This window comes from Pongo pygmaeus, chromosome 6, assembly GCF_028885625.2.
Source record: "Pongo pygmaeus isolate AG05252 chromosome 6, NHGRI_mPonPyg2-v2.0_pri, whole genome shotgun sequence".
Classification (NCBI taxonomy): domain Eukaryota; kingdom Metazoa; phylum Chordata; class Mammalia; order Primates; family Hominidae; genus Pongo; species Pongo pygmaeus.
Window position 1 is genome coordinate 91,215,234 of NC_072379.2, and position 21,436 is coordinate 91,236,669.

Below are 21,436 nucleotides of genomic sequence, written 5' to 3' on the forward strand. Positions count from 1 at the left end.
ACACTGATGCTTTTTCACTGTGGTCTAGCGAGACTTTTATGTCTAATCCCTTCTGCTCCCAGAATTGGTGAATTAAGTGTCAAGCCAAGGGAATTCTTAGAGTTAGGATATTATATGTGGGTCCAAATCCTCCTCTCCACAGGGAGAAGCTGGGTGTTGGGGATTCCGTTCAAGATTTTATGGCACAGTGCCTGGGGAGACTCTGTGTCTGAGTGTGCCTACTTGTTTGATGTGGGTGTTTTCTCAGTTGCCTGGTGGGTAGGAATCTCTCAACTGGTATCTAACTTTCTCTCAGAGGGAATTGATCTGTGAATAGATTTTTTTTTTTTTTGTAGATTCGTGGGTAGAGGGAGAGGCAGGAGCTTCCTATTCTGCCATATTCCTGATGTCACCTTGATTTTTTTTTTTAATGAGTGGGATATATCATTTTGCTTGAGTTTCTTAAATTCAGGAAGTTTTTTGCAGTGATGGACTGGCTCAACCAGTTTTATATTGTGAACTGATGAAATGTTACTGGAGCAAAAAAATCAACCAAAAACCTATTTGCTTGAAATAGCTTATGTAAAAGATTTTGTAGCTGCTATTTTTCATACATATGTTGAATATTTTAAAAAATATTTCCAAAGATCACATGTTAGATGATGCACTTCCAATTAGAAACAAAGCTTGTGGCAAGGAAAAAGAAAATGACAAGAGCTGTCAGTTAATGCATGAAATTATATTTTCAGGGCATGAGATACAGTGGGCATAGATCAAAACCTAGCCCTCTCAAAAACACAGTTTTCTGAAGATTTATATACACGCCTAATTGTCTTGTTTGAAAAGATACATAATCAGTTTGATTGTTTGAGGCATCAGCCATGTCTCTACACAACCCATCTGATATTGCCTTCTTCAGACTGTCACATTCCATCAGAGGACTGAGTTTATCTCCCATCAGCCTTGCCTCAGCCTTTATCCTGAGCAATGCTCATTCTTAACACACTTATCTAGCATTCCTGCCAATTTCAGTCACAGCAGAATTCATTTTTGTCATTTAGTACTGTTGAATCTATTATCCAATCTAAGCTCCCCTCCCCAGATTCCAGGTTCTTATTTGAATATGGGAATTAGACACTGGTGAACACTATTGTCTTTGAGCATCTGGTGAGTTTTGGATTGCTTGATTAGGTTGCTGATTCAAATGCATCCAGAAGAAAAAGAAGAATTTCTAACATCTGACTCTTTTATTTCCTCCAAAGCCAGTCCTGTTGGCTTTTTGTTTACCTGTTACTTGTTTTCAGGCATTTTAAAATAGTATAATTATGTTTGATTATTCAGGCCTTGACTGTTTAGCCTGTGGATATTTCATATCCTGATTCTCCTCATCTTTCCTCTCACTGTCTTCCTTGTGTCACAAACGTCCTCTTATCATAATATTTTTCAGTCTTTAAGCTTCTTAGAGGCAGGCACTACAACTTATTCATTCTTTTTTCTGTTGTGGGATAAAAAGTGGCCCCTAAAATGATATGTCCACATCTTAATCCCTGGAACTTGAGAATGTTAATCTATTTGAAAAAAGGGCCTGTGCGGATATAATTAAGTCTCCCGAGATGAACTCATCCTATAGTATCTACCTAGATTGGCCCTAAATCAAATGACTAGTGTCCTTGTAAGAGACACAGAGGACAAAACTGACACAGAGGAGAAGGTGATGTGAAGATAGAGGCAGAGATTGTAGTGATGTGGCCACAAGCCAAGGAAGCTGGCAACCACCAGAAGCTAGAAGAGGCATGGAATGAATTCTCCACTAGAGCTTCTGAGAGAGTGTGGCCCTGCTGATGCTGACACTTTCCTTTCAGACTTTCAGCCTCCATGACTGTGCAAGAATAAATTTCTATTGTTTTAAGACACCCAGTTTGTGCTAATTCCTTATACCAGCCATAGGAAACTAAAGCACTCCCTAGCCATGGCCCCTGGCACAGGATCTGACACATAGATTCTCAGTAAATTTTCCTACATTCATAAATGATTTGTGAGTAAAAGGTTGATAAAAATAGGACAGTATTTAGTAAGAATAAGCCAGTTTTAGCTTATCCATGCTTTCCCTCTTCACTCCCTTACTTAGGTTAGTAAAATATTCAAGTTTAGTGACAAGCCGATGTGCCTGAGCATGGCTACTGAAAAAAAATTAGAAAATAAGATATCCTGCATTTTATTGCCTCATTCAGCAGTGAATGGTGAGAGTGATTTTCTAATGGAATAAGGAGATATTCTGCCAATTTCATAGTAATTAAGGTTGTTTTAGGAAATGAGAGCCATCAAATCTTCCCTGGCAGCCACAGTCTCTATATTCTGAACATAGCAACTCTCTCATTGTCTTATATCTCTATCTGGGCAATTCTCGGCTGCCCCCCCAGATGTGGCTTTAGAAAACCAAAATGTGTATTGTCACTGAAATGGTCTGATATATATGGTGTTGCTACCAGTCAATTTCTGATCATTGTGGACCATAGAGAAGTCTGAACCTGCTCACAACTCTTCAGCAGGGTAACAACTTGAGTTTGAAGTATGTATAGATGGGAACAGAGGCACAGTCAGACAGTTTCTTCTACTATTAAATGTAGAAATGATTTGAAGTCATATTCAAATTACCTTGAGTTATTCAAAAAGAAGAAACCATTATCCACCATGCTGGAAAACCTTGAAGGTTTTATTCTCAGTATCTTTACATTAATACAGATGCTTTTTATTTTGTGCTGAGAAAATCAATCTGTTACACATAATGTAACTTTAATATACAACATAGAAACTCATCCTAAATTAGTTACAACAAGGACCTACAAAAAACTTCATAGGAAAAAAAGTTACATAATATTGCCACCGTATTTTTTTTTTTTTTTTTTTTTTTTTTAGTAGACTGACCCTGTCAGACCCTTTCACCAATGCTCAGCTCTGTAAACAATGGTTATTTCTATGTTCTGGGGGAATTGTTAATAATAGGGGCACTAGAATCAGCCTAGAAAGTTCTAGCACATCACTATATACAGTCCTCAAAAATAATTTATCGTACTGTTTCTAAAAAAAGGTACTAGGGTTGTTCTTTTGCTCTGTTTCCATATTCTGGAGCTGCACGTGAGCACTTTTGTCTAACAGTCTAAAAACACAAGAACTGAACTGCAATTCACAATCACAGAGATGAGGTGGTGGAGTCGAGGACTTCCCGCCCATTGCACACCGTTGGCACATACGTGCTTGCAGAGGCTGGAAAACAAAGTGGGACAGAAAACTCAAAGTTAGTCAAGTGGGACACAAAGGTAATAGCATGAAGGATACAATGGACTTTGGGGACTCGGGGGGAAGGGTGGGAAGGAGGTGATGAATAAAAGACTACAAATTGGGGTTCAGTGTATACTACCCAGGTGATGAGTGCACCAAAATCTCACAAATCACCACTAAAGAACTTACTCATGTAACCAAATATCATCTATTCCCCAAAAACCCATGGAAATAAAAAATGTGAAAAAAAAAAATTAAATTAAAAACTCATTTTAATTTGGCTTTGGAAAGTGCTAAATGGTTAAAATGCTATTGTAGGTCAATTTCTAAATATGGTCTGCTCCAAATTAGTCTGCAACCCGGAACATACCTCCACTAATGTTATACCTCTTGGCAGAGAATTTATAAGTATAATCATTGTTGAAGGAAGTCACTTGTGGGTTGAAAATTAGCTTTGGTAATCTATAAACTGGTTTAAATACAATGTGCAAAATCAAAAACTCACTGCAATTTTTATAGGTTACTAAATTATTTACTGTTTTCAGTACCTTAGTTAGTTTTGTTCTGTCTATACAGGGATGAGCCTTATATAGTCTGTGAGTCATCTGTGAACTCCACTGCCTTAGAGACTTGTTTGATATATTTTCATTGTTCAAGTGGATAACCTCAGTAAAAACACTAGCAAGGGCTGAGTTGCTAAGAGCTTCAGTTTCATAACGGGTCTCAGAAAAGATATTCCAAAGGGATGGTGCCCTCGTTAATGACAAATAGTGACAACAGTGTTATGGTGTGGCCCTGCTGATGCTTTCCTTTCAGACTTTCAGCCTCCATAACTGAGAGAGAATAAATTTCTATTGTTTTAAGACACCCAGTTTGTGCTAATTCCTTATACCAGTCATAGGAAACTAAAGTACTCCCTAGCCATATTATATAGTATGGATATATATATTCATTCTTTTTATGGCACTCAGTTTTCCTAGATACAGTTCTTAGCTATTAACTTGTTGTTGGTAAAGTTTTATTTCATGAGAAATCTAGGTACAGATAAGTTATATATATTTCACCCTTAATGCTTTTTCTTTTCACTGAATGAGAACAAAAGCAAGGAGCCCCATTCTCCATGGAATGAAACCATGTAGCCGAGAGAATTGGTTAAAGAGATGGTGTTCCATTACATTTAAGATCTCTCTCATACAACCCCTTGGCCTGTCTATTTGTATATACTCTCACCAGTAGGAGCTGATCCTCTGGGGTACTTGATCGCAGCCCAGATCAAATTGACCAGCCGTCTGTCCCATTCTTTAAGAGCATATCTCAAAGTTAACCTGCAGATAAACTGGCTTCATGTTTAAATGCCAATGCTTGATAGTGGATATATAATTGACCCCTACATTTTCATTTTATCTAGGCAAAATTCCTATTAATTCCCTTAAACAGGAGCAACTATTTATGAAATTGGAGATTATATGGCATTCAGTGGGGGTGCATTCACTGTACTTGGGGCACTGAAGTCTATCAGCAGGTCCACCACTAGGGAATCTACAGCCCCTCAATTTTACGTTGATTGCTTGGCTAGGTATGTAAGAAAATCTATGAAGTCAAGTTTGTGTGGCTACCTCAAGTTACACTGGAGTCATGCAACATGTTAACTCTTTTGGAGATCTTTTTCTTCTTATTATTAGGATCAGGTTCAATTTTCTTTACAATACAAGCCCATTAAAAGCTATAGTATCTCTGAGGGCAGGTACGGTTTAATATGCATTTCCTGAAACTGCTACAATGAAGAAATTGTTAACACAGTATGTGCCAGATAAATACTTGATGGAAAGTGGTCATAATCATAATTCCAAATGTGAGGACTTTATTATTTATAAATACTTTAATTAGAAAAATTATTTCCACATATTGTATCTACTTCCAGCTTCATCAAATGTAGGTAAGGTAAGAGAAAGGGCAAGGCAAAGTGAGATTCAAAATGGGTTACTGGAAACCTAGGAGAGCACTCTAGGTCATTCAATATGTGCTTTTTCTGCAGCCTTTTGTATCCAACTGCCTGCTTGACATCTTTGTGTGTATGTTTAAAAGCCACTTCAAAATCAGTGGCCAAAGCTGAACTCTTGATTCCCTAACCTGTCTCCATTTAGCTTTCCTTTCCTCAGTGAATGGTTTTGCCATCTGGCTGATTGCCCAAACCAAAAATCTAAAATGTATGTTTCATTCCTTTTTGTTTCAATCCTGCCCCATGTCAAACCTATCATCAGTTTCAGTCACCTCTAGATTTATGTCTAACCAGTTCTCTTTGCATCTACCACCCTGGGGCAACCCACCATGATGTTTCTCCTGATCATTGCAAGAGTTGCACCACTGGCCTGTTTCCACTCTTGCTTTTTTTGCAATATATTCTCTATACAGCAGTGAGAGTATTTTAAAATACAAGTCACCTACATATGCACTTCCAATGGCTTCCCTGTGTGCTCTAACTCTACTCTGGCTTATAAATCCCATCGTAATTAGGACCATGTCTCTCTTTTTGTGTTCACCTCATTCCAAATTTTCTTTCCTTCTTTTTGCTTTTGTTCTCAAATACAGCAAGTCTGTTTCTCAACTTTCTGCCTTTGCAGTAGACTTTGCCTCTCTAGGAATGCTCTTCCCTCTGATCTACTCATGTCTGGCTCCTCCTTGTCATCCACATCTGAAATGTTACCTCAAAAAGGTAGTCATCAGGCCACTTAATTTAAAATAATAGCCAATCAGCTACTGTCACATCACTCAGTTTTGAAACTCAGCCTAGCCCAGTTGTTGCTGCCTTTTTTCTTCCTTATTATTATTTTTGGTGTAGCATCCGATACCCTTGACTAGATAATATGCAGGGGTTTTACTTATCTGTTTCATTATTTTATCCCTAGTGCTGGTCATGGAATAGACTGTCTATAAATATTTCCTGAATTATCATATAAATGTTTGCATCTCAAAGAATCAGGAAACCAATGGAAGTTTCAAGAAGGAAATGATCTTTTAAACTAAAGAAATGACCAGCAAACGTGAAGCCTATGGGCAGCCTTATTTTCAGACAGGTGGGCTTTTGCTTCTCAAGCCACATTGTGACAATGACCATCAACTACCCTTGCCAAGAGAACTGACTCAGGTTGTGAGCTCCCCATTCAGGCATGCTGCCTTTGACATTTTAACTAATCTCTTTATCTTTTCCAGGATCAAGTTGTATTATTTCTGTGCAGGCTAAAAATGAAATTTTAGTGATTGAAGAGGAATAATGTGTCACAGGGATAAGTCTAGGATAACTAAGGCCTGGGATTCAAATACCCCCTCTTAAGTTTGTATCTGAAACTTACTCTGATGTTCCCTGTCCTCTTATGGAACTTGATGTAATGCTATGCTTTGGAGTGCACTCTTAGAGTCGGCTTGCCCATTGCATTCTAATTTCTTAAAAATTAGGTATATCTTGCCTAGGTAAGAAGGACAGAGTCTGCAAAAGATACCTGCATGGAAAATCCTCAAGTTCTAGTATAAAGTAGTCATCTACTATGCACCCCATGGACATCATTATGGAAGTTAATAGAACAACTTTGTTTCATCCACCCCCTTCATAGGGACATTCAAAGGAGCAACCTATGTCAGAATGTCTAAACTCTTTGAGTGGAAGATAATACAAATTCAAGGTCTTCTTACAAGAAATAGCAACAACAAAAAATACCCACAAGACTCTTTTTGCAACTACTTTTCCCCCTAAATACTTTTTAATGTGTCGAAGGGAACTCTAACTTATATTTTTCTACTTCTCTTTTATTATTTCATTGGTAGCTTCTGCTGGTGCATTTTATTATGAAGAAAATTCTCATTTTTGCACATGCTGTTGAATATAGTAGGGAAAATTATTGTTTTATGAGCTTATTATCTCAATTACTTTGCTTTTCATAAATATTTTACATATGCCTCCCGTATTAGCCCATCTGTTATTCACCAAGGTAGTAAAATATGTGGAAGGGAAAAGTACTATCATTTGTGTGTGTATGTTTGTGATGAGCTTTTTCTATTATTCTGATGAAATCCTTATGAGATTTTTAATGGTGTAAGTTTAGCCCATTTTCGTAAGTGCGGTTAAGCAGATTTCTATAATCATCCTTTCTATTAGACATAAGAGGCATGTAGCCCTATTTTTGGCTTTCCTGGGACTTGGGGTAAGTAGTAACTATTGGATACTCTAGGATAAGGTGTGCTTTTGCCATTCAAAGTGAAAATTTAAGGTAAATGGAAAAGGACCTTACAAATTCCACTATTGATCACAAAAGTGTAATTCACAGCCATCAAAAGGCGTATTTTGCTTCACAAACTGGTGAAACATTGAAGATCAATGTAACCAAGTGGCAGCTTTGTCTTGCTCTGTGAAATCCACTTCTCTTCCACCAGTAATGCATGGGCTAGCCAGACTTTGGAGAAAATTATTGTATTTTTTTTCAGGTAATTGGACCCTCAATCAATGCTAAATATATTTATTTAATAGATTTTTATGGATGCCAAGTCTGTTAGTCAATTTAGTGGCTAAGACTGGTTGCTGAGAATCAGTGTTACTTTAGCAGTGTTACTCTGCATCAGTCTCAGAAAAAAAAATAAACATTTCAATAGAACAGACATTCCAGTTTGCTCCATCTGTTCCATTTCCTTGCTTCTGATGACCCCCAATAATTTTTTCCCAGGAAGTCTGTTTGTTTAGGTATTTTACTATTATGGTCATGGAATCCAGTTTCCACCAGCTGTTTGTTGTCTTGTGTCCTGCTTTGTCATTGAATCTGCTTTCTTACTCATCATCTTAATTTTACTTGTGCTAGGGTCCCTTGGTTCCATTTCAGGAGAATTGTATCTCGTGATTGAATAATAGATGTTATCTGGGCAGATGAAGACACTACTACTACCCATTGGTTTGGTATTCTTGCTATGTCAGAGATTTCACAGTGGAAGGCAAATAATTGATTATTAAGAAATATAGACTGGGCCTGGTACAGTGGGTTGGGCCTGAAATCTCTGCACCTTGGGAGGCCAAAGTAGGAGGGTCATTTGAGGCCAGGCAGGAGTTTGAGACCAGCCTGGGCAATGTAGCAAGACCCCATCTCTAAAAAAATTTAGCTGGGCAGGATGGCATGTGCCTCAGGTCCTGAGGTGGGAGGATGACTTGAGCCGAGGAGTTTGAGGCTTCAGTGAGCTAGGATCATGTCACTGCACTGCAGCCTGAGTGACAGAATGAGACCCTGTCTGTGAAAAAGGGTCTCTTCAAAAAAAAAGAAAAAAGAAAAAATATATAGACTGAATTCTTAGTGACTGCTTCCTCTTTATGACCCAAGTAATGGTTTTAAACTGTTAACAGTAGATTTAAGATCATCATATTCATTATGCTGTGAGATAAAAATCTGCAAATCCAAGATTTAGTTTCCAAATGGGGAGTAGAACTGTATGAAAGCAATGACTTCTTCATTCAATGATTCTTTTCCTGTGTGACAAGATTTATGGAAAAAGAAGGTATGTCATGACCCTTTTTAATGACCCATTACCAACAGAAATAGCACTTGGTCTTAGTCCATTTTCTGTTTCTGTGATAGAATATCACTTACTAGGTAATTTATAATGAATAGACATTTATTTAGCTCATGGTTCTGAAGGCTGGAAGGTGCAAGAGCATGGCACTGGGCATCTGGCGAGGGCCTTCCTGCTGTCTCATGACATGGTGAGAGGCATCACATGGTGAGATAGGGTGAGCATCTAGTTCAGGTCTCTCTTCCTCTCCTGTTAAAGCCATCAGTCCCATCATGGGGGCCCCACCCTGATCACCTTATTTAATCTTAATTACCTCCCAAAGACACCACCTCCAATCAGGATATGAATTTGGAGATTAAGTTTCCAACACATGAAATTTGGAGGACACATTCAAACCATCAGTCTTCAACTAAATACTGCCCTCCATCATTGCCACATCATGTTGCTTTAAAATATCATGCTCTTGGCCAGGCACGGTGGTTCATGCCTGTAATCCCAGCACTTTGGGAGGATGAGGTGGGTGGATCACGAGGTCAGGAGATCGAGACCATCCTGGCTAACATGGTGAAACCCTGTCTCTACTAAAAATACAAAAAATTAGCCGTGTGTGGTGGTGGGTGCCTGTAGTCCCAGCTCCTTGGGAGGCTGAGGTAGAAGAATGGCGTAAACCCAGGAGGCGGAGCTTGTAATGAGCCGAGATTGCGCCACTGCACTCCAGCCTGGGGGACAGAGCGAGACTCTGTCTCAAAAAAAAATAAAATAAAAAATAAAATAAAATAAAATAAAATAAATAAAAATTTACTCTCTTCTCCTTCCCTCAAAAAGTACAAAGAGGGATGCCCAATAAATAATTGGTAAATGAAAAGGCTCATTTTTCTGTGCTTTTCTACCAATCCTGCGTTCTTTTCACTATCTTAGTTGCCCAACATCACTGGTTTCTCCTCTTTTCTATCAAAATATGTTTTCAGACAAGGATCAGAAACTTTTTCACCCTGAGGCTCAGATGACTAATATGAGTTGCATGTGCTACTATGCCTAGGGACAAAAGTCTAAAACCAAAAGTGTTAAACTCTAATAAAATTAGTTTTAGTCTCTTTTCTGTGGAACTGATGCTGTTAGCTTCACCTTTAAGTTATGTACAGTATCAGAACACTTTATTGGCTTCTACTGCTATCTCTCACTCTGGTCTAAACCACCACCATTTGGACTATGCCTCCTCCTAAATGATCTCTTTGACTGCTCCCTCTTTTATATTTTGCCCACACAGCCAAAATTTATGCTTTTAAAGTCAGGTCGTACCACAACTCTGATGAAACCCTTCTAGTGCTTTCTCATTTCTTTCAGTCAAAGAGCAAATATCCTTATAATGCCTCTCTGTTCTCCTCGCCTCTTATTCTCACTTTTATTCATCCTCCTCTAGCCACATTCAAACCTAACTTGCTTGGCCAGGCTACTACGTAGTGTCATTATGGGACTCCATGAACATTATGGGACTACATGAATGAGTCTGTACCCGTGCTGATAGAACAAGATGCCATCAGGTATAGACCTGAAAAGTAAGCTTTTAACTTAAAAAAAAATAAAACCATTGAATTTGCAGATGCTAACATTCTCATTGTCAGAATAGCCTATGAGCTGAATTTTGTAACCGAGCTGAGGCAGCAAATCCAAGGAGGCCAGAGGAACAATATAGCAGCTTTTGAGAGTTTCATCTATAACTCTAGTTACCAAATTCCTAAAGTATCTAGTAGATAGGCCCTAGTTTTCTCATCTAGAAATGTGGTTATTAGAATAAATGTTCCAAAGTGGCCCTCCCAGCTCTGATATTTGTGGTCACTGTTATTAAAGAAGGTGGGCTATATTTACTAGGGGAAAACCTAGCAACATATTAGAGATAAAGAGAAAATGATTTAAGGGATGGAAAAAAGCAGTTGTGAGACAAACACAATGACAGTGTTACACAGAAGAAAGGAGAGGTACTAAACATCAATTCTCTAATACATGTAGAGTTACCTATTGTAGCTGGAGACTCTATTCTTCCATTGACAATGACAAAAGGAGTAAAAGGGAATGGAATGAGATTCTCAGGAATGCTGTGGACTTTCTTTTTTTTAACTTTTATTTTAGGTTTAGGGGTACATGTGAAGGCGTGTTACATAGGTAAAAGTGTGTCACAGGGGTTTGCTGTACAGATTTCAAGTGATGAAATAAGCCCAGTACCCAATAGTTATCTTTTCTGTGGACTTTTTTTTTTTGCAGAGGGCGATGGAGTCTTGCTCTGTCTCCCAGGCTGGAGTGCAGTGGCATGATCTCGGCTCGCTGCAGCCTCCACCTCCCAGGTTCAAGCAATTGTCCTGTCTCAGCCTCATGAGTAGCTGTGATTATAGCTGCACACCACCATGCCTGGCTAATTTTTGTATTTTTTTTTAGTAGAAATGGGGTTTTGCCATATTGGCCACACTGGTCTTGAACTGCTGACCTCAGGTGATCCACCTGCCTCGGCCTTCCAAAGTGCGGGGACTACAGGCATGAGTCACTGTGACTGGCCTCTTTTCTGTGAACTTTCTAAAGGGAAAAATAGATTAACATTTATCTGGTTTGGATGCTTTGGGTATATTCTCCATGAAAGCAGCTGGCTTCACTTGCTGAATACTCTAGTTCTTCCTGCACTGCCCATTGAAGATTTACATGTATGATATACCTGTGGCAAGAAAGACCATCAATTCAGTTTGTATTATCAATTCAGTTTGTATTACCAAATACCTTGCTAATTTTCCGGCCAGGCTAGTACATAGTGTCATGTGGGGTTCCCTGAGCTTAGAGTACAGGCACGTGATGCTGTTTTTCAGGGGCTGAACTATAGAGAAGAAGCTTGGGAATTACGTGTTATGCTTTTATTTTATAAAGTCATATTCAGACTTCAACAATGGCTTGCCCCCTGCTAACTAGGCCATTGCCCGTTGCTAACTAGGCCAGAGTCTGGTCTCATGTGCTTGCTTTCTGTGGTTGTAGCTGTGTGGAAAATGATGCCGTGACTCTAGAAGAGTGTTCACTTAATCTTTTTTTTATACTACCACTTTCTTTTTATAATGCGAAAAAACTTTGTGATAATAAGTAATTGTATTAATTGAACAGTTCACACATTACCACCTAGACAAGTGACTGTCTTGGCAGAGAAAAATCAATCTCCATATGCCTACAGCTCCTTGGGGACCAAAATCTGGGCATCATTAGGTAGTCGAAGTTTCTTGGCTGATCTTCATGATAATGACATACACACATCTGAACGATTACCATGAGCAAGAGACACATATCCTTATAGGACCAAGTCTGGGTACATAATAGCTCTGAAGACTATGGGGCACACATCATTTTTCACCTTTCTCTCCCCAGTCTATGCTGATACAAAATCATGTTAGTGCCAATATTCTCACCTGCATGACTGCTATAGGGTTTTACGCTATGTAACTTCATGTGTACTTCCAGCTTGTTTCTTTAAATATTATGCAGTTCTACTTACATTCCCAACATATGTTATTGATTGCCTGTCCTTAGGAACCAGCTCTGGGAATCCCTTTTGCTTCTAGAGCAGAAGAGAATAAAAATGACCTCTTTTTCATCCATATACAAAGGATGTTTGCTTATGTGTGTGGGGGTGGGAGTGGAGTTAAAAGTACAAGTTTAGGATTTCAAGGTCTCTGAGTTATACTGCCATTAGAAGGAGAATGCCCACTTTTAGTAAATGTTTTCTGAGTGGCCAGGTTCTTCTATGCTGGAAATGACTTCCCTGAAATTTCCAGAGGTAGCCTGGGAAATCACTGCATGTGGATGTGGCCATTGGTATTATGAAGCAAAGGGTGGAAATTCAGAATGTCACTCCCTCTCTGAAACCCTGCTTCCTCTTTGATGGGCTAGAGAACCTCCCTATAGTGACTGCACTGATATCAGTGGATGAAGTAGACAAGGATGGTTTGGGCAGAGGTTCTCAAAATATTTTCTTTGGACCACTTCTATTGAAACAGCTGGGGTGTCTGTTATAAACCAGATTTCTGGCCTTTGCTCCAGACCACATGAATCAGAATATCTATGGGTGGGACCAGGGCATCTCCATTTCAAAGGAGTTATTTTTCATATACAAATATCTGGGAATCATTGATCCATGGGTATTCTTAATGGAGATTAAGAATCTATTTTTATCATTTATTTATTTTTATCATTCTTACTTCTACTGTATATAATTAATTAGGCACAACTTTAATTGTACTCTTTTGCACATAGCAATATGTAAAACTTTTCAGTTTTCCAAGATGTTGTTAACCATGTTCATTCTTTCTTGTCTGCTACTGAGTGTGGTCATGCTTTTCCAGTTTTGTGGAGCAACTGGTCAGCTTTAAAAATTCAATACCAATACTCTTTCTGCTATCAACCAGCTTGGCTGCCATCAGGAGGCTCTCCTAGAATCCAAAGTAATGTGGTATTTCTCCTACTCTCTTGCCAGAGGATTAACTTGGAATTGATATGGCTGTACTTTCCAGTTGGGGTGACCTCTTGGTGTTATACAGGATTGTGTCAAGTCACTGTAATTCTTGATAAGATGCAGTAATGGATTAATTGGGGATTTGGAAAGTGTGGCATAATTAAAATGATCACAGACTCTTTGAGAGGTGGGGTCTATGCACTTCCCATTGAATCTGAGCTTTGATAAATAAGTATGGTACCAATTATGCTATACCAGTTTCCTGGCCAAGCCAGTTTCTACTTCCTTTTTTTATGGAACATGCTCATTAGGAGCCAACATGGACAGGCTTCCTGCCAAGATGCCAGGAATAAGAGTGAAAGCATCATCAATCTTCCAGATCAGCTCAGTCCCTGCTTAAAACCATGGAAGAACCTCAGCCTCATGGAGCAGATGAACCAAGCCCTGTCTGATTTCCTGACTTGTAAACTGTAAGAGATAATAATATAAAGAGGTATTGTTTTAAGGCTTTAAGTTATGGAGAAGTTTGTTATGCAGGAATAGATAAAGCGGAGGAAACGTGATAACTCTGTTTCCATATTAGCTTACTCTCATCTCTACAGTGGGTTTTGTTTTTACCTCTGAAGAGAAAGTCAGAAAACCAGCAGCAATATTAACAATCACCCAATGAAATAAAGTGCTAACATTATACTCACTGGAAGAACATGAATTATGTACAACCCAAGAAAAACATATGCTTTATCTAATGAACTCAGAGCAGTTTAAGGAATGTTCTTGATTTCGAAAGCAACATACTTCCAAGTATTTAAGAGGGAAATGGATATAAATTGAGCTGAATATACAATAGAGGAAACAGACACTAAGATATTAAATAATTGCTTCAATTCTTACCAAAGTGGATCAGTAACGTGTTCATACACAGAACTAAATTCCATAGACCACTGGCCTTTAAACATCTTTGATTGTGATCTATAGAAATAAATACATTTTACCCGGACCTGGTATATGTATACATATAACTCTTCATGACTTACCTTTTATGCCTTACCTTTATTACATGTAATGCACTCTTAAGATTTTCTATTTTTTTCTTTTAAAAAGCACTGGCCAAAGATACTAAATTTCATGACCCAATAATGGCTTACAGTCTATAGTATGAAAACCACTGTCCTAGACACCAAGCTTCATGGGGCCAGGGATTCTGTCCTATTCATTACTGTGTACACAGTGCTTAGAAATTTTTGGTGTGTAGTAGGTACTCAATAATTTAATAAATGAATAAATTTCTTGATATGAAATACTTCCATCTTATTAAAATGGGAAAGTTTTTAATTGAAAGTCAGGAAATCAGGGTCAACTATTGACTCTTGTATCATTGTATATCCTTGAGAAGTAACTTCAATTCTCAATTTTCTTACCTATAAAATAGAACTTGTGATATCTGGTACTCATGAGGATAAAATGAGTTCATGAATATAAAACTACTTTGAATAAAAGAGTAAAAATGCAAATAACAGGTGAATGTATTTGTTACTTATGCACGTTAAAATGCTAAGAGATGTTATATAAAATCTTCATTTTGTTACATGGTACTACTTCATTGATTTGTATTAATTAGGGAAATATTGCTGAAACAATGAGGTCTGAATTTAGACCTTTTTTTTAAAAAAAGTTTATTTATAATTTTATTAACAAAACATTCCAAAAATGTTGTTCAAACATCTGTCTTGAAGTACTAATTGGGTCACTATCAGATTAGCATACTGAGTAATAGTTTAGCAGGTCTGCTGTGGTTGTAGTACATTGTTTTTATGTAAATGGATATTTCTGAATTTCTAACAAGAGACTTGATTGGAGAAAGTGCCCTTGCTATCCCTTCTGGAATTTGTTAATTCCCAGCATATGCATTAGAAAATTCTGCCATTTCTAAATTACTGAGGTCTGGATATATGCAATTTTGAATAATGTCTATGGAAGACTTATGGACTCTGCTAAATTGTTCTAATAACAAGCAAAAGTTCTGAGCTAGCAATGAGACAATTTTGCTGGGATAACCTTCTTTTTATTCTCTCCGCAAAGCCTGCCCATGAGAACTTTCCCAGCTTGCTCTCTGGGAGAGGCTGCACGATACAATGGTTAGGTGCACTGGCTTTGAAATCATAGGAACTGACTCTAAATTCTGGTTCTGCCATTTTTAAAGTGTGTGACCCTGGGTGTGTTTCTTTACCTTAAGGGGTTGGAGCATTGAATAAGACAGCACACACATGCACACATGTGTGTAAAGTATTTAGCATGGTGCCCAGCATATGAAAAACACTCAACAAATGAAAGTTCCTGTTACCTGTTGTTAATATTTTTATTAGTTATTGACAGTTCTCTCTGGTCTGGACTAGGTAGCTGTTAAGATTAGTCTGTTAAAAAGAGCTTTGTTTGCTCAAGAAATCAACATATTTCTCTAAGATCCATGGAAAACGATCCTACAGGCTTTGCCATGCCCTGAAGCTCAAGTTTTGTGACACGTTGGAGTTTAGCTGGAAAGAGAGGAACGTGCAGCCTATCCCTGAACACATGCTCTCAGCCTGTCAGTCTTCCCTCAGTTTCCTGGGGGAAGGGCTGCCCTGTTAAATTCTGTACTTTGGTAGAGAAATTGGGGCACTAATGTGATTGCTGACCCTGTGATGCTGAGCTATTTTGAAGTATCCTTTCTGATCAACTCGAGGCAAAATTGTGAAGCAGTCATTTGTCTCTGTCACTTTCTGTCCTCCCTCCCCCTCTCGTGGTTCCCGTTCTTTTCTTCCCCCTCATCCAGTGTCAGTGAACTGCTTCTACTTCATACCACAAGTTAGCTGAAAATGGCTTAAAAGGTTATCCCCTTCAGGTACATTTGTGCTTTAGAGAACTCTAAAGAATTAAATCAATGATTCTCTAAGGATAGCGCTTCAGACATTTGCAGGCCAGTAGCAGAGAGAATTAGGGACTGGGAACTATCCTAGTATCCTTCAGTTCACACTGCCTTCTCAGCTGAGAAAACATTGTGTCACTGAAGTAGGAGGAAGATCTGTTCCAGCATTTTCCAAGGTGTGTTCCACGGGATGCTAGTTTTACTGTGATAAAATATTTTTAAAAGTATTTTAACTTTTAACAAAGTTAAACAGGTTTTCTTGCATAGAGATTCTCAAAACCTATAACACACTCATTAAAGGAAATGCTGTAAACTTCCAAGGGGGAATTAGGAATGTAGCATTTTTCATTGTATTTTATTATCTTCCCCTTTTAATTTTTCATGAAGCTCCTTTGGCATCTGTGTGACATATAATATACTTTAGAAAACACCAATCTAGTCCAGTCCCCTATTTTAATTAGTAAAATGAGGCAGAAAGCAATAGAGTGACTTGTTTGAAGTTATCTATTAAATTGACTGCAGAACAGGACTAGAGACCAGGTTACCTAACCTCACAACATGGTCAAACCCCTCATTGCAGCTATGGATTTAATGTCTTTGTTCCCTGCTAGACTGTATGCACTCCCAAACAGAAGCTTTGACTTCTTTGCTCCTTACTGAATCCCCAGCACCTAGCACAATACCTGACTCACAGTGTTCAAATCCATACTTAGTAAAATCGAATTGAGATTGTTCATGGGGACAGACATGTGTTGCCTGTTCTTGGCAGGCTGGTCCTGACTACAATGCTATGTATGAAGGAGTTAGTGCTGAGTTCCATACTTACACTGAGAGTATGTGGTCCCAGTTCCACTGACACTGAACCTGTTGAGGTGCAGTCTGTGTGTGACAACATTCTTCTGGGGTTGAAAGAGGATGATGTGAACCTTGGGTGCAAACAAACAGCCCAAGACCACAAAGCCACTCAGGCTGACAGAGATGCACATGGTTGTCGTCTGCACCTACAAGAGAAGGTTGGCTAATAAGTGTCTGGCTGTACATTCAGTCAAATGGCCAACTAAAGAGAGTGCTGAAATAAGACCAAAATGAAAAACCCAGAATAATTGACAGCTCTGTCCTTATTATAGCCAAATCAATACAGTAATTATATTGAATCTTCTATGTTTGGGGTAGTCTTGGAAATATTGCTTAGGATTTGTAAGCAAACATCATTTGTGTGGGGTGCTTCTGAATGCTTGCCAAGACTTCACATGGATTTTCTTGTTTGTTTTCTTTATATTTTTATAAAGATATTTCTGTAAAGCCACAGAAGGTGGAATCTTAAATAGTAAAGCATATTCAATGATGAAGTGGCCAGATTGCTGATGATTTCAGTCTATGAACTTGGCTTGTTTAAGGTTTAAGGTTATTATAAACAAATTTTTTTTTTTTTTTTTTTTTTTTTACATTTTTCTATCTCCCTCGCTTGCTGGAAGCTCTGCCTATTGGCTACTGGTTTCTCTATTCTTTGTTGGGGATCACTGTCAGCTTTCTTCTGTGGTACCTTTGCTTTTGCTTGTTGGCATCTCTGGAATTTTGATTCATCAGATACTCACTGTTCAATCTTCACGTTCTCTAGGCTTCTATACACCCATTCTTGACAGGTAATTTTCACTTCTACCTCTTTGTTTTCCCTGAAAGTTCCTCAGAACCAGGGTTTATCATGTCTTCTCATTCTCATCCCAGAGTAACTTTAGATTTTTTTCCTTTCCCCTTAGGCACATGCTATTATAAAGTAGCATAATTTCAAATGCCCTAAATGACTTTTAGGCATCTATAAAACATATCTGTAACGTCTCTGACCTTCCTCTCTAATCAAGGAAAGCTGAAGACTGAAACACATAACTGGAGAAGCCACATAATTTTAGAATGCTTCATTTTACTTTTGATTTTTTAAAAAAATTCAGTCTGCCCTGTGGCATAATTCTTTAGACCTTGCTTACTTTGAATCCTGAAGGCATAATCTATCCTCATCATTTTAAAGTTCTTGTCTCTCTTAACTAGTCCAGTGCTCTCCACCTTGGGGCCCCTAATTGCAGGCTCCTTTCTTGTCAGATTCTCAGAAAACAAGCTGCTATCTGATTCTGTGATGCAAAAGCCTTCATAAATCTGGGACAATTTGTTTTGTACGTATATATATAATATGATGTTAGCATTGTCCTCTTCCTGCCTCAGTTCCTGCCTGTGACTCGGAAGCCAGTGTGAAGGATATCAGAGATCATGGGAGGGGGAGACAAATCCCCACCAGGAAACCTTTTCTAAAAGTATTTCTATAACTCTTGAAACCACTCACACACTTTAAGACATTACAAGGAGAGGTAAGGAGAGGCTTTTAGGAGGAGGGGATCTTGGGCAAAGCTGTACTGTGATTTTTGTCTCCTCGCTGAAAGCCTAGCAAGGAGTGCTTCAGTGTGGCCATTTCCAAAAAGTCAGGTGTTTCTGCAGGAAGAGGATGCCCTGAATTGGGACCTGATTCCTGCCTTGGAAATTTAGAAGGTGAGGAAAAGGCTAGTTGCCCTATTGGCATTGCATAAAACTTGCTACTGTCTTGACGTAGTCCTTTGTTCTGAGAATTTGTCAAAGCAAAGGCTATGTGAATGGTATGCATGGACAAGACGGGCCACACAAAAGCCATTATGCATGGTCTTGGGCCTATGTCTTGGCCTGGAGACCTTCACAGAAAGAGGCTTGGGGTAGGATAGCTGGATGCCCTGAGAATGGACATGGAGCCACCAGAGACAAATCACAACAGAGAACTGCCAGCCAACTCACTCAAGGTCCTGCAGGGGAAAAGGCCAGAGGGTAATTTCTAAAGATCACATGAAAAATGAAAATGCCTTCTAGTCATCTTCCAGGCATCTGAAGGATATATCTTTCCATGTGTGGACTTAGAGATCATAAAGTCATCTAGCCACAAAGAACTGTCCTACTGCTTCCTTATTACTCTTTAATCAGCCCTGAGAGGGAAGTAGCAACTGGTGGATTGGGGAACATAAGCACCAAGGAAGATGCCAACTACTGCAGGCTCTCAGCCTAAGACAGGCCAGACCTCAGGAGGAAATGACATTGAGTGTGAAGACACAGTTTTGATCATTACATAGGACTATATATTTTAATTTCTTAATAAAGACAATTTTCAATTGAAAATGATGGTAGTACCTTATGTTACATAAAAGCATATAAATTCATGGGCCTACCAAGGTCACAAACGTTTTTTCTCATTGTGCTATCCCCAGTACCAGAATGGAGCCTCACATGTAGTGAACATTTGGTGTTTGAATACGTGCACAGGAATTTCCATCCCAAGGTGGGGGATGATTACCCTTGCTAAATACTGAAGAGATAACGGAAGGAGCACTAAAGTTGCATTTTTATCATAGTTTGTGCACCATGTTTATTCAGTATACCTGTTATAAAATTGAAATACCTTTTATTTATTACAAAGCCCAAATATCAGTTTCATAGTTTCAGTTATCCAGTTCCTTCAGTAAGTCACACTATTAAAAGTCTGTTTTTATCTGTAATTCTGTGTTCTGACCCTTTGACTACTACCAGCTCACGATGCTCTGTTTTCATCTTTGTCGAACTCGCAGCAATGCTTGACACAGTTAATCACTTCCTTCCTTTTGGATTCCTGGACACATCTTTCCCTCGGTGGTTGTTCTTTGTCTTAGTTATCTATTCTACTTGAACTTTAAGTGCTGGAGTTCCCCAGAGCTTAGTTGTGGACTCTTTTTCTTCACCATCCCATTGAGTTTCATGGCTTAAATATTGATGATGTCCAAATCAATTATTACTGGTTTTGACCTATACTATGGGCTTCTAGAATTAAGTATTCAACTGCCACCATGACATATTCTTTTGGTAATGAAATAGGCATATCATAATAATGTAATCAAAATTTGGTCCCTTTCCCCAAGTGTCACTGTTTAAGTGGCACCAAATGCCACCCAGTGTGCAAGCCAAAGACCATCCTTGATTTTACCATTGCCCTTGCACCTACACATCCAGTCCAACAGCAAATTCTGTTGGGAAATTATTCTACATGAGCTTCCCATGTTATTTTGTGAGCAAGGCTCTGACTGCCTTTGTTCCAGAATGTCTTTTCAAGGATTTTGTGTAGAAAAGAGCTTTGGAAGATACAGTGCCTACCTCTAGAACAAAGGGCAGCATACTATTCATTATAAAAGATTCAGGTTCCCTGGTCTCAGAGTTCCTGTCCTGTGATGTAACCCACTGATGGTACAGGGGCCACCTGGACTACTTTGTGTAACCCTGTGAGAAGTGGCACTCAGGAAACCTGTGCAAATGCTGACACTCTGGCTACTGCTATTGCTGTGAGTCATAAAGTTCTTTTTGCTAGCATTAGTAAAACTGTGGTAGGCTAACTTGTTGCCTTGTAAGTATAGAAAAATCTCAGGCACTACAGTCTTTGACAGTTTTGACAATGAGGAAGAAACGCCAACAGACACATGGCTTTTTCAGAAAGAAAATATGAGTGTTTCAGGGGCTGATTAACAGGATTTGAGGAAGTCCACGGGAATCAGTAGCAAACATGTTGACCAAATTGTATGATTAACCAGGAATAAATAGTGTTCCACTTTATTTCCTGTTAAGGAGAAGGATTTGGAGATGTGGTTGAAGGTTGAGGAACAGGAAGTAGGTTCAAACACAGCTGCTAGACTGATGCCCTGGCTGTTGTTAACTCTTCTCTGGAGGGTAGAGTGGGGTGAATTTCCTCTCCATTTGGATTCAGATTCACTTGATTCTAATAACTAGTACTAACATTTGTCCTGAGTAGGCAGAAAATTCCACTCTCTTTTACACAAAAATTGCAGAGACATGTACCTTCACTGAGCATTGAGAGAGAGAGACTTTCAGAGAAGGTAGAAGCCAGGTGAATCATTCGAACTTTGACTGGTTTCCTTGGAAGGTTGAGGCAACAAGACACATATGCTTGTTAAGGAAGAATGGCAACAGTTGGGCCCTTGAAGGATTAATCCCCAGCTGTAGTCTCTTATTCCAAACTTAGATTTATTCCAAGATGACAGTCAAAGGATTCAGAGTTTTGTTTTGTTTGTTTTTCAGTGGAACTTAGCTTTCTGGGAAGCTATAGATGAGGCACTGATTTGTATTTGGGTGCTTACTCACCTGGATTGGTTTACAGTGTTGACAAAGAATGAGAAAGGGAGGCAAAGAAATCTAGACAAATTCCT

At 38.8% G+C, this 21,436-nt stretch overlaps 1 protein-coding gene across 2 annotated transcripts in view; it reads right to left on the bottom strand.

Moving 5' to 3' along the window:
• Positions 1 to 2,684: 2,684 nt before the first annotated feature.
• Positions 2,685 to 21,436, bottom strand: part of GRM3 (glutamate metabotropic receptor 3) — a 226,295-nt gene continuing 207,543 nt past the window's right edge. The window contains exons 4-5 of one of the 2 annotated variants that reach the window (XM_054496688.1): positions 17,008 to 17,182; positions 2,685 to 3,243 (exon numbers count right to left, since the gene is read on the bottom strand). In XM_054496688.1, the coding sequence (XP_054352663.1) occupies positions 3,129 to 3,243; positions 17,008 to 17,182 (290 nt within the window). In that variant the 3' untranslated portion in view covers positions 2,685 to 3,128. The remainder of the gene's footprint in view (positions 3,244 to 17,007; positions 17,183 to 21,436) is intronic. The other variant, XM_054496687.1, reaches the window with a different exon arrangement.